The 14,084-nt window shown below is 44.1% G+C and overlaps 2 protein-coding genes across 3 annotated transcripts in view; both read right to left on the bottom strand.

Moving 5' to 3' along the window:
* rgs12a (regulator of G protein signaling 12a) overlaps positions 1-8,070 on the bottom strand; it is a 50,518-nt gene extending 42,448 nt beyond the window's left edge. Inside the window, exons 1-3 of one of the 2 annotated variants that reach the window (XM_080791885.1) lie at positions 7,919-8,070; positions 5,317-7,214; positions 4,004-4,099 (exon numbers count right to left, since the gene is read on the bottom strand). In XM_080791885.1, coding sequence (XP_080648011.1) covers positions 4,004-4,099; positions 5,317-7,119 — 1,899 coding nt within the window. In that variant the 5' untranslated portion in view covers positions 7,120-7,214; positions 7,919-8,070. The remainder of the gene's footprint in view (positions 1-4,003; positions 4,100-5,316; positions 7,215-7,918) is intronic. The other variant, XM_080791886.1, reaches the window with a different exon arrangement.
* Positions 8,071-10,654: 2,584 nt separating this feature from the next.
* On the bottom strand, positions 10,655-12,598 carry msantd1 (Myb/SANT-like DNA-binding domain containing 1). Its single transcript, XM_080792192.1, has 3 exons — positions 12,196-12,598; positions 11,756-12,040; positions 10,655-11,125 (listed from the first exon to the last, which is right to left on the bottom strand). Exons 1-3 carry the CDS (start codon positions 12,456-12,458, stop codon positions 10,816-10,818), a joined length of 858 nt encoding a protein of 285 aa, XP_080648318.1. The 5' UTR covers positions 12,459-12,598; the 3' UTR covers positions 10,655-10,815.
* Positions 12,599-14,084: the final 1,486 nt, after the last annotated feature.

Below are 14,084 nucleotides of genomic sequence, written 5' to 3'. Positions count from 1 at the left end.
TGACCACTGCAACAATTACATTAGCACCCCTCCCCACCCCAAGGATGGCCTATAGGTGAGGAATGTTGTTTTTCCAGTTGTAGATGGGAGATCATTAAGATGCTGCTGGATCCTGTATTAAGATGCATCCTTACTTCCTTCCTTTCAAGCAAGGGAATTTAATTGAATGCCTGGAAATGTACCTGTAATTGTTTTGTCTGTAACTGTAGAGTTTTTTCCACTTTTGATGTAAGGGGGCAGAGAGGTTGATTTAGGGGGGCAAACACCCCTCCCCCCCCCCCCCGTGGCGCCAGGCCTGCAAATCCAGAAGTATAATTTCCACTTTTTAAAGTCCATGCACTGTAGTGAATAGCATTTATCCATTTAGATATATTGAATTACTTATTTTTACACAGGAACATAATGTGTGTCTTTACAATAACTGTAATGTAACAATAATACTAATAATGTAATGTAATAATTATGTAATTAACGAATTAAATGACCTTATTTTATTCTGAAGGCAACCGGATGTCTTAAATTAGCTAGCTCTCAAACAGGAATTTCTAAATTTGCTTATTAGACGGAGCCAACTCGCAGGCAGTGCCTCAGCCCAGATGCAAGAGAGGATCGTTACAGGATTGTATAGGACACCAGTTTTGGTGTGACACAGACGGCTACCACATATAGCTTCATACTGGGTGAAAGTGTCCTTCCAAAAATTATTTTGTCGCTCGAAATTCTTATTCACAATGACATCGAGTTGATGTGTTTGTGTTTTTAGGGTAATTGTTGCATAAGCGCTATTTCGCACTCGAGACCGGGCCATCTCCCTCCCCTGTGTCTGAAGCAGCTAGCATGGAAGCTATATGGATTATGGAAGCTTTCCCTCCGATTGCACACAACCATGCCGTTATCCACGCGTCCATCCGATTGCTTTTAATGTAAATGTCCCATCCACTGAGCAAAAGCGATATAAGCGCCTTATTCATTCATTCGATTCATTTGGGTGTGTGACATGTGTGGGGCTGTGCAGTAGTGCTGTGGGCTTTCGGACGGAGCTGCTGTTCGAGTCGCTGAAAGGGGGAGGGGACTTGGGATGGCAGTGTAGAGTAGGCACGACATTGAGGGGTAGAAACCATCCCGGTCGCGTGGTTCATCTAACGCGTGTGTCACTGTGAAGGACTGGCCCCATTAAGTGAACGTAGTTGGCGACAAAGGAGCAGTGAAAGGGGGAGGGGGCTTCGGATGGCAGTGTAGAGTAGGCACGACATTGAGGGGTAGAAACCATCCCGGTCGCGTGGTTGATCTAACGCGTGTGTCACTGTGAAGGACTGGCCCCATTAAGTGAACGTAGTTGGCGTAGTAGACGCCAACATGACGATTCTGACGTAGGCTGTAGAGGTTGAGCAATAATAGCGTGTTTGACAAAAGTAATATTTAAACAGTAAATAAGACATTTTTGGCGAATGCAATGTAGTCTATATGTTTTCTGGGAGTGTGCAGGTTTTATTTTGCATATAGAGATGTGTGGTGAAAGTGTGGTTCGGTGGGAGAAAGCTGTTGGATAAACGGCCATGTGCTTATGTACCCCTGTCTATTAGGGTAGCAGGATACTGTACTGCACTCCTTAGTATTGCACTGTACTGTAATGTTGTCCTCTGTACTGTACTTTACTGTACGTCTTTACTGTACTGTACTGTACTGTACTGTACTGTACTGTACTGTACTGTTGTTAGTGTTGTTTTTCTTATAATGATTATTATTATTATTGTTATTATTATTACATGCATTATTGTTCTGATGTGAGCTTGTTTGTAAATGAGTGAGTTTACAAAGAAGTTTATTGTTATTATTATTATTATGATTATTATTATTAGTATTGTTATTGTGATTATTACATGGATTATTGTTGTGATGTGAGCTTGTGGCTGACTCACTATCTAGAAATTAAAAACATGGCACTTCATTGAAAATAGGTTACAGACCCCTGTTATATGCGCTTGTTTTGGGATTATTTTTATAGACCTATTTACTTGTTTCTATGAGACATGGCAACGCCAACAGCGCAGCGAAAGGCACCCACGTCTTTCTCTTGTGAAATGCTGAGATTAGAAACGACCATAATTATTTCATTTCTCAACCTTAAAAAAATATAAAGACATCTCCATAATCCTTTGGAAGTGTGTGTAGCAAAAGTAGTCGGCATTGTCATGGTTGAAAGTATTCATGCAACACTGACGCTGTAAGCTGTGTGATGCTAACGCGCTAACACCGTTAGCATGGTCTGTGTTGGTCAAAGGAAAAAGGATAGATATGAAACTACTGGTCAAAATGTCATCCAAAACACAACACCTAAAATCGGAATGTGATGGTGACCTATTGAGCACAAACAGACAATCATGATTTGCTTGCTGTACCTATAATTAATTTATGTGCATTACATTTCCACCTCGCACATATAAATCAAAAGCAAGATGGATGCTAACGCGCTAACACCGTTAGCATGTTCTGTGTTGGTCGGAAAAAGGATAGATATGAAACTACTGGCCCAAATAAATGTCATACAAAATACAACAGCTAAAATCGGAATGTGATGGTGACCTATTGAGCACAAACAGCCAATCATGATTTGCTTGCTGGACCTATAATTAATTTATGTGCATTACATTTCAACCTCGCACATATAAATCAAGCCACAGTGCAGTCAGAGAGTAGTTCACAGGTCACACACAGGAGCAGTGAAAGGGGGAGGGGACTTGGGATGGCAGTGTAGAGTAGGCACGACATTGAGGGGTATAAACCATGCCGGTCGCGTGGTTCATCTAACGCGTGTGTCACTGTGAAGGACTGGCCCCATTAAGTGAACGTAGTTGGCGTAGTAGACGCCAACATGACGATTCTGACGTAGGCTGTTGAGGTTGAGCAAGAATAGCGTGTTTCAGAAAAGTAATATTTAAACAGTAAATAAGACATTTTTGGCGAATGCAATGTAGTCTATGTCTTTTGTGGGAGTGTGCAGGTTTTATTTTGCATAGAGAGATGTGTGGTGGAAGTGTGGCTTGGTCGGAGATAGAGCACGAATGAACGGCCAGGTGCTCATGCACCCCTTTCTATTAGGGTAGCAGGATGTGAAAATATAGTATATTGACACAAAAACAAGAAGGGAAAGAACAACAGTGTGGCTCCCATGTGGTGAAATGGAGGAAGTAGTTCCATGGCCTACTGGCAGTAAGTATGCATAAGACATTTGGCTCTGCTCAGTCCAGTGGTTTGCAAGATTAGCCCCAGACAGAGATTCGTAGACTGACTCACTCACAGACCGTCTCCTACAGAAGGTTTAATAAGCCCTGGACAGACTCACAGACAGACTATAGTATTATGTAGTTTCTCAACATTGTAAAGACTCCTATTTGTACATGGATTTCTGTGTGCATGTTCTTATGACGTGTGTGTGCCTGTATGAGAGAGAGAGAGAGAGAGAGAGAGAGAGAGAGAGAGACAGACAGAGAGAGAAAGCGAGAGAGAGAATAATAAAAGAGGGGCCACTAATATGAGAATGTGAGCATGTAATTCAGTCGCTCAGCACAGCAGTGCTCATTAGCAAGGCCAAACAAACAGGGCCATGCCTCTTGCCCACACAAAGACCACTTTGTGAGCCACCCCTCGCCGCAAGTGTGGCACCGACTACAGAATTCAAGGCAACGGAAATGAAAGGTTGAAAGTGCTGTGAGTGGAACAGAACAAGAAATGGGGGATGTTTGGGCCAAATACACATTTGTCAAACTGAACTTGAGCTAAACTCGTCCACACCGATAAATCAAATCAATTTTACTTTTTTGACGACACTATTAATCGGCTTTTCGGCAGCTGTCATTAACCTTCCCTTTTTGAGTACGTCATTGTACCTTTTCTTTTCAAAAATATCTGATATACAAGCTCACAATGCATTGTGTTGTGAACAACAGAACAATGGTCCTTTAGATCTCTGGGGGACAGAAGAGTTTCAAGACACTGTGCCTACCTCAAGGTCGTCCAATGATCGTGCTAGGCTGATACGCTTAGATGAACGGCGGCTAGACGCACGGACGCCGGCAGTCGTGCCCCAAAACCTGGAGCCCTGTTGGAGATTCCAGAGAAACAAGTGTTGGTTGGTGGTGAGATGACTGATCCGGCTTTGTGTTCAATTTGTCCTACATATAGTGCTAGTTACACGCATTATATACTCATGCATATGGTATGCTTAATTCATATTACTTACAGTTTGGGAAATCAATTCTACAACATGAAAACATTGTGTATACCAGTATACAGTATATTGAGATTTTTCATGTTGACAGATTTAGAGCGAAAGCCTGGCAGCTGTACATTATCAGTATCACACCAAGATGAGTGTACTAAACCGAACATGGAAAAGTGGTGCAAAACTGAAAAATGAATTAGAAGGTAAAAATATATAATTTTAACAGTTTAACAGCACACCACTGGGGCTGGGGTGGTTATCTCTCTTCATGTCATGTCCTAACCCCATTTATAATTATGATGGAGAATCTAAGCCTAATGTTTTCAGCCAGAATAAAGAATAGAGGATCATTATCACGGTATCACATGGGCTATACCCGGTAATTTGCTCAGTTTCCTGTGCAAGATTGTCACTGTTATGGATGAGCACATGCTGCGGACCTACTCATGACTCCGTCAGACTCACTCCCACTTAATGCGAACAGGCAGTTTGTTTTCAATATGCCTGAACAGAAAACTGAGAAAACGCCACTGAATTGTGCAAATATTTCCCCACTCATACAAATAAATCTCAGAATAGAATGTCAACAGTACTGAGAATGTATAAAATAAACATATAATATAAACACTGAAAGAGTCCTACATAGCCCAATAGCTAGTTTAAACAGAAGTAATAAGAAAGCTATCAAAATCTATAAGAGAGTATCATTTGCATTTGTCCTTAGATCTGATAGAGATAGCTACCATTTCTCAGACAGATTCGTTTTTATCACCACTAGATAGCAGCACAGGGACATCTTGTGGCCATGGAGGAAAACAACACTCTCCTATATGAATATTGACATACAACAGGTGCCTAGTTCAGAGCTTAACTGAGTGTTGAAATGGCAGTATTGCGTTTCATATAGGTTTCCTCGAAAACAAGTGAATACCCTTTCACAGTCTGGGAACTCAAAACCCAGTGACCATAAATGCTTCCTGTGGCAAAACATTAAAGTGAAGTGAAGCCCAGAAACAGATGTTCTATTCTCAGTGTGGCCAGGAAGGAAAACATAACACAGAAAATTGTATGTATAAAAATAGTCGAGTACTGACTTTGTTATTGCGCAACTTTCCACTCTGCTCTCCTTGGAATCCGTTGGCCCATTCTTCTCTGGAATGAAACATTAAAGATTCTGCTGACTGATACCGGTCCGAAGGTATCTGGCTCATGGCCGGCGGTAGGACGTTATTGCAAGAACTGGACCAGTTGGTACCGGATACTCCCAGGGAATCCAGGGCATCTCCATCACGGCCTCTCGGCCGCTTCGCCTTAGAGAACCACTTCTGGCTACTTCTCAGAGGCCCTCCCAAGAAGTTCTGCTTTTTAATACCCAAAGGTGGAGGTGGCGGTGGGGGTTTGAATTGAAACTCAAGCCTGGGTGGAGGGCCTCCGTAGAGGCTCGTCAGAGAGTCTGGACCGTGTAGAGACTCTGAAAGGGAATGTGTGCTGCTGATACTGCCCTTGGGATTAATATCAAAGATTTGTACATTCTCGGGGGCGAGGGTTGTCGGGCCGACGTCTTCAGCCGGAAGATAATCCCATGGACAGCTGGGGAGATGTCCCCCAGGTTGGGGTCTGGGGGCGGTAGGGAAATCCCTGTCGGCTCTCTCCTCAGGGGGGGAGGAGTTGCCGATGCCGCTGTCTACGTTGCTGCTGGCGCTGCCCTGCTTGCTGCCAGTACTGCTGTTCTCCTCTGCCTGCTGGTGGGCTTCAGTATCGAGCTTAACTCTGAGCCTCTCCACAGCCTCCCCCAGGTTGCTGTACAGGACAGACACAAAATGGAGGACATCCGGGGGGGTGTGCGGAAACTCCAGGCATCCCACGGCGTCCGGATCCGGGGTGCAGTCAAAGCTGAAGCGTCCGGCGATGGCCAGGTGGTCGTCGTGTTTTGCCAACTCGGGGTCGATGAAGAAAACGTGGCAGGATGTCCTCAGAGGGCCGTCCTCTGGCACACAGCCACTGGAGGCGTGCGCCGCCGTGGTGACCAGGCAGAAGAAGCGGCTGTCCTCGGCACACACTGCCCCCAAGACCAGGTTCTCAGCAGGGAAGGCAGCCAGAACTGCCCCTGCGTCGTCACAGAGACGCACACAGTCAAACATGATCTTCATTGTCACGAGGGTGTGAGTGTCCTGCTCGGTGCCCAACTGTCGTATTCGCTCACGGATGGCTTGTAAGCAGACCTCGTCTGACTCTGCAGTGTTCAAGGTCAGTTCTGTGGAGCTCAAGTAGCCCACCACCATGGTCATGTTCAGAATACTCCAATCTGGATTCAGCTCCTCCGGATCCGTGAAAAAAACAGAGTCTCTGTCCTCCACCTGAACGGTTTCATCCTTTGACAGTTTGACTTCAGCGCTCCAGTTCTGCGACCAGTGGGACAGATCAGGCTCGGACACTGGCCTCGGCCTGGCTTCGTTTCCATGGCCCGAGTTAGAGCATGAGTGACCGGAATGGTCCGAAATGGTGCGGAAAAGTCCCACCTTCTGGAGAAGTCCTTTTCTGTCACTAATTCCAAACTCCATTCCATTACTAAGGATGGTGTTATCCATGGTCTGGTCTTTAACTTGCACAATCAGCTGCAATGGCCCTCTGCAGGTGCCAATGAGCTGCACCACAGACTCATGTGTCGCCATGGACATGTCGGTTCCGTTGACAGACATGACGTGATCGCCTTGTCGAAGTCCGACCTGCTCAGCGGGGCTCCCTTCCAGGACGCCACTCAACACACAGGGCCCATGCCCCGAAATGGTAAAGCCGTATCCTGTCCGACCACGGACGACCTCGACTGCCTTGAACTCCCCAGCGATGTTTAAATCCAAACGCCTCCTCACGCCCTCGGGCTGTCCAAGCATCCGCATCTTGGCCAGTGGTGGTGTTTGCAGATCCAGAGTGTGGTGGGAACAGTAACACGTTGGTGTCTTCTCATTGCTAATGCAAATGCATTGTTGTCATCCTAAATGTACAGTAGACACAAAGAGAGAAAGAAGCTGCCGTTTACAAAACTTAGAAATATAGCCTTTCTGAGTTGTGCCATGATGTTTATTGTTTGTTTATATTTGTTTGTCACATGAAAAGGGGAAACAAGACATAAAAATCTACAAAATGGCACATCTACAAGCTGAGAGCTTGTAGATATGAGAGTGTATAGCATGGGTGGATCAGCTATTATAATTATTTTTTAATGAATTTATTCATCAAAATCATCATACAAGAAATATATTGTGTGGTAATGCTCAATAATTGTTCTTACAGACATAAAGGCCCATGATAGCTATTGTACTTCTGAAATAGATAATTTAATTGAACAAGCACAAAGCCCCTCTGGCAGCTTGTAAATTAGGCCGCTGGTCCATCCCTCTCAGCCCACTCACTGCCCAAAACACAGACCAGCTGGCCCCTTCCCCAAGAACACAAACCAAAGCCTCTCTCTCTGCTCCTCCCACTCTCCCAGACGACTGTTTGTTGTGTTTCTGTCATTCACGAATTAATGTTTTATGTTGAACATATATAAAATAATTGGCATTAAATTATAGGCTATCAAGTGTAGCTATATGCCAATGAGTCATAATCATAATTGATTTTGATTAACACGGCTCGCGCAAGTCTAACTCGCGACGAAGAAGTTTAAATCTGTGGAAATGTATTATTCATGTTTACCTTTTTGAGTTCGGTAAAGTCCCGGCAAAGTCTTAGTTTTTTTTTCAGTACAGTCAAAGTCACAATGTGGCTGGTGGTGATACAGATAAAATACACTTGTGCTTATAAGTTTAGCATTTAAAAAATGTGAGTCTTCCTCGTAATTCTGTAGTCCATATGGCACTGCTTGGCTTGCTTGCACCTCCTCCACCCTGTGGTGGCCGCGGATTAACAAAGCGTCTTTCATAGTAACCATGACACCTAACGTCTCCGGATCACGTGGTCTCTGCTACTCGCCAATCAACACGTGCGTCATGTTCAATATATTCAAACATGGGAAGCGTTTCTATTGGTTGTGGTTAACCGGCTACATACATGACAGTCAAAACAAACATACCGGTAACCCCTTTTAGCATACAATGCGAACGATGACACGCACGCCTTCTGCGGTTAAAAATAAATGTTGCCAGAGTTACAATAACAAATCCTAACCGCTGGCAACCAACTGAAACATAGGCCTACATGTATCTGATATGATCTGATACCTTGTGATAAAGAACAGTCTACCACCGGTTCAACCCGATAGGCGAGGGTTTTAAAAAATGCATAGCTACTATACATACTCAATAGAAAATGTAATTCCAGTATTAAGATACTAAGCATAATTTACCTACGAGTATTGCCGGGATTGTCCAGGTTTTATGGTTTTATTCATTATTCAGGTCGCTCCCTGCAGTCCCTTCCTTATGGACTTGGTTGTTTTATTATGGGCAGAGCTCATATATGTTTAACAACGGTTTGGAAATAGGCTAGATTTGACCAAAGTGCTGCAACGGTCGCAACAAGGTCCAGGACACAATAGTGATAGTCATGCACTGTTGCACATGGTGGGTTTATTATTACACGTGCACAGTTGTAACTGTCATCCGTGGACGGTTTCACATTTCTTTATTCAATCAATGCTTCAATGAAGGTGACAAACTTTAGGAATGATATGGCAAAGTGGCATGCCATGGATGGTCCAGACTCCAGACCAGAGTTTAGACTATCTAGAGCGCTATACGACTAGACTACTGAAACTAGAATCGAGAATTTCAGACAAAAATGTCTTGTGCATTATGGAAGCTTCTCTCTCTCTCTCTCTCTCTCTTGGTGAGCATTCTTTTAATCTGATAGACAGATTATTTTAGGCCGTGACGTGTGTCAATTTCTATGACACACTAATCAGCTTCCACTTAATTGATCCTATTTTCACTTCAATTCACATCATCACAGATCAGATAGATTATTGGCTATATGGTAAATGATTGTTGAATTCAGAAAATGAATTAAACAAGATTCCAGGGCATCCAGGCTCTATCATGTTTTCCAGTATGCTGACACGTACTTCATCTAAATTAAACTTGGAGCACTGGATGTCAAATCAATAATTGGAATATACATTTTATGCTGTAAATTCCACAGAGCAAATTGAACTCTGAGACCATTTTTACACTCTCAGAGGTAAATGTGGATTACACTAGTCTAGTGTAATGAGCTTCACAATGAGCAAATTAACTGGCGATTAAGGCAAACGAAGGTTACAGTTACTCCAGCACTGTGTATCGTGTGGTCGGTCACAAATTAAAGTACAGTGATGGTGGTAAACTGCTTGTGAATCAAGTCCTGCATTCTTCTGCCAATCAATGTGTGATCATAATTATTATGAAGGGAATACCTCTCAATTTACAGACAGTAAATGGTGCATTTATATAGCACCTTTATCCAAGGCGCTTTACAGAGATTGTGCATTACATTCACACATTCACACACATTCACACGCCGATGCCAGATGAAACCAAGCAAGGCACCATTCTGCACATCAGGAGTAATTAGGGGTTCAGAGTATTGCTCAAGGACACTTTGGGGGAGCCCGTGTTCAAACCTTACAGTTTCCATCCAGTCACTCTACCCCTGATAGCCACTGCTGCCAGACAGTGTTATCTTTATGGCCTGACTGTCCAATCCAACAATGAGGGTATATGTAGTGTGCGACTGAATTGAAATGTATATCCAAATGAGTTTTATAACTAGCGATGCAATCAGTTCCTTTGCATAATATTTCCCTCCATTACTAGAATATAATTGATTTGAGTTAATATCGTATGGAATTTTAGTGCCAGAGATTACTGGTCTCTTGTTTGTGACAGCAATACTGAATTCAGACTGAACAGTCATAGAGCATAAGAGTAACTTATTTGAAAGCTTAAATTAGCCACTTAAACCCTATATACTGTACTTAGTTGACTGGAGTCCCCCTCCTTTGGCCCTCTCTACAGTACACTAAATATCTTTGCAGAAAATAACCGATCTACCAGCTCACAAGGTGGCATATTGTGAGCTTGAATATCTGCTGTTTCCCCTGAATGTCTGCCCTAAAATAGGGAGACTAGGGTTCATGTGGTAAGAGGTATTCCCAATCACCAGAAATAGCAAAAGAAATATATACATACTGATACTGTACATACACATGAATAGCAGCTTAGGTTGCGTTAACTTGTGTTGATATCATATCAAGTAGTTAAGATTTTCTTAACCTCTGTTAAATCACAAAAATATCAGGCTTGTGGCTACATACGTAAATTTTTACACATACGTACATTTTTACACTACTACCATAGTTAAACAGTCAATAATAATTTGGTACAAAGTCTACAGACCAAGTTCTTAAGAGTAGAGTGGGTATATTAGAGAATGAGGCCAATGAAACCTCCAGGCGTCTGTTCCCCTCTCACCTAATACACTGCAGTCTGCGCTGATCAGACATATACCTAGACCTAATAACACAGATAAGATTGAACATTAATCTCAAATTTGGATGAAATATATTCCACTGCTCGTGCAAGGATGTTATATAGTCGAGGCCAGCCAGTGACCTTTCACCCCTTTCCAGTGTCATTGACCCCTGCACTCGGGGGGCCCCACGATGTTGACGGTGCAGCGGGCGGCTGGGGGATCATCTTCTCAAGAAGGTTCATCATCCTCTCCTGGAGCTGCAGACACTGGACCTGGAGGAAGTTCTGCTGGTGCATGGCCCGGCGGACCTCCCGGCACGTCTCCTCCATGGCGTGGCTCACCCTCTTCTGCTCCTGCAGCATGGCCTGCATCACCTTCAGCTTCTTCCTCTTCAAGGACATCTGTTTGATGCCAGCAAGACGCTTCTTGGCTGGACTAGGGTGGGACTGGGAGCTGGAGGTTAAGAGAAAGATATATATTCTTTTACAGGGTGGCTCCTCCTAGGAGTCGAGCGTTTGTCTGCAGTGTCTGCAGCTAAACTCTAATGCTACGTCCGGTCAACATTCTCCAGCCTCACTGTCACTGTGGCGACAGATATAAATAAGGAAACAGCGGGAAACAGCACACATTGACAGTTCTAGACTCACGGCGTGAACTGAATGCATACACTACAACAGATTTATATGGTTCATTCATCATGCTAATGTTACTATCCTGGAGTTGGTTTGGTTTGACAGACAGTCAAGAGTCTCCCTCAACTGGCTCTGTGTGTGTGTGTGTGTGTGTGTGTGTGTGTGTGTGTGTGTGTGTGTGTGTGTGTGTGTGTGTGTGTGTGTGTGTGTGTGCATGCATGTGCGTGCGTGCTTGTATTGAACTGAACGCTACTTTCCCATGCTTGTCTTTGCAAACTGTTAATAAAGTATTCAATCAATCGACAACAGCATCCTATTTTCTATACAGTAACAACAACAGTCTGTTTAGCCTCGGTCCCATGCAGCCTTACTCATGGGAGGGGGTTGTCTATAATAGACTCCACCTCACTTGCTCATCATGCAACCCAACCTATGTTCTTGTCTCTGATACCTGGAGTCAAGTGTGTGCACGCTGTCCGAGCTCAATGGGAAGTCATCCACTTCTTGTTTCATCTCCACCTCGTCAGAGGAGCCTGTGTACTCAGGCATAAACCCCACCATGCCCTCTGCAGCGGCGTGGGAGGTAGAGGAGGAGCCGGCACTGGCAGTGGAGGCCTGAAACTCAAAGGAATTGACCCTCCCGTTCTCCATTGGCTTGGATAGAATCTTCTCGATTGGCTTGTAATATGCCCACCCGGGTACCTCTCCACTCTCCCCGGAGGTGCATTTTAGTTTTCTGTGGGAACAAAAACATAGGTGTCACTAAAGGTTTATAAAAGTAAAAGCTGAATCTTTGGAGTTAGACACTACATTACAGCATGCCCAAAATGCAACTTTCTTACAGGTCAAACTCAAACCCACCAAACCAAATAGATTCCCTTTTTTCCCCACACTTGCCTGTACTGGAAAGACATGTTTGTGATTTTCATCTTGATCTCTTCTTTGTGGCGCTGTTCTCCAGTCAGCTCAAAAAACCTCTGGGACATCTTCTCATACACCTTGGCGTTCCTCTTGCTCATTTTCAGGTCCACGTGGTGCTCCTCCCACACGTAAAGGAGGGCTTTCATTTCACTGTCGGTCCAATTTCGGGCCCGTCTGTGTTTGTCACTGTTGTTGAATGGCACTAGGTAGCTGAAACTGTCCTCTGTAGCCATTTTGAAATGCTTGTCTTGCCCCTCTACTGGCTTGGTTAACAAAAATAGAAGATTACTGGTTGAGTTTAAAATCCCTTTCCTGTGCTAAGGTCTCTGGGACTCTGCAGGGAGAGACAGAGATCTCCAAATACAGGCGCTGTGTGTGTGTGTGTGTGTGCCCTCCCCCTTAGAGCTTAGCTGAAAGAGAACTCAAAATGGGGCCTACGGCCGGAGAGAGATCTGCTTAAAAGCTTTTAGTGTGGGTTTTCGTCACCGTGATGTCAAGTTACCCTGGCAACAGTGAAGTACGCCCTCCATGTTCCCTCCCTCCCTCTTTCTAGCCACTCCCCGCATGTGCTCTCTCTGCCCCTCTCTCCCTCGCTCTGCAGTCTGCACTGGCAGTGGGCACTGGGAGCACAAAAAGCTTTTAAGCTGAAAGGCAACACATGTCGGTGCAACCTTGCAAGAGTTAGCTGTGAAAACTGGTTTGAAATATAACCCACAGCCTGGGGGGGGGGGGGGGGGGGGGTAGGGTAGGGTAGGGTAGAAAGCGGGAGAGCAGATTCTCGTTTCCTTGGCAACAGGACTTTGAGCCTGGAATTCAGCCAGGAAATTGCTCTCTTTAAAAGCTTTTAATAATAGACAAACCCAATGAGAGAAGGATTTGCATCACAAGAACTCACATAAATAACAAGCAGAATAAGCTCTCTCTGCCAGTGTAGCACACATTGGGAGAGGAGCAATATGTAGGCAATACTCTGCAATGATAAACAATGGTATATAACTGACTGACTGTCACTGTTCTATTAGTATTCTTTTGTTACCGTTGGTCAGTGACAAGGGGCTAGCTCTGCTGATTTGCCACTGGCTTTCTTCAACCAGTTGAGCATCCTTCCCCTCCCCCACTCCACCTGGCATCACAGAGAGTAGGTCGGGACTTTCAACCCAATTCTAACCCTATAGTTATGGCAGTGATTTTAATAGCTGTGCAGTGCAGCTTTCACAGTTTCAATGTTGTGTGTAGTGGGTGCACGATATTCTCTTCTCAAGAAGCTTGCCTGTTGTGGCCTCTGTCTGTCTGTCTGTCTGTCTGTCTCTCAATTCAATTCAAATGAGCTTTATTTGCATGAGAAAACATACGTTTATATTGACAAAGCAAAAGTGGAACAAAACAATCAACATAAAACTACAATGTCTCTCTTCCTTGAGACACTTTTTCCCAGCTCCTCTTTTATTATCGAAGAATAGGCCACATACTGTAGTACACAACAGTTTCACTTGTTGACATTAGGCACTGGCAGGCCTGTGTAAATTCCGAACAGGTCAATGTTTGACATTTCAGCCACTAGCTGGCCCTCTCTAAATAGTCTCCATATGTATTTCCTTCTCCTTAATGCACCTCTAAATGTGCACACATGTAATGTGATAATGGTAGTCAATAGTCATCTGTGACCCGTCTTCACTTCATCTTAATTAGCCTTAGCCGCTATATATCTTAACTCAGTTTACCCTCATTAGACGCTTTTACCCATCTGCTCGTCACAAACCTGACAGACGGTCACTCCATTCATCACACCACAAATTGGCAACTTTTCTCCCAATCCATTACATCTGTCAGTTTGATTTAAGCCTAATGTATGCCTTGCA

Source organism: Protomyctophum bolini (genome assembly GCF_963924005.1).
Source record: "Protomyctophum bolini genome assembly, chromosome: 20".
NCBI lineage: Eukaryota > Metazoa > Chordata > Actinopteri > Myctophiformes > Myctophidae > Protomyctophum > Protomyctophum bolini.
This window is presented reverse-complemented; position numbering and strand designations above follow the sequence as displayed.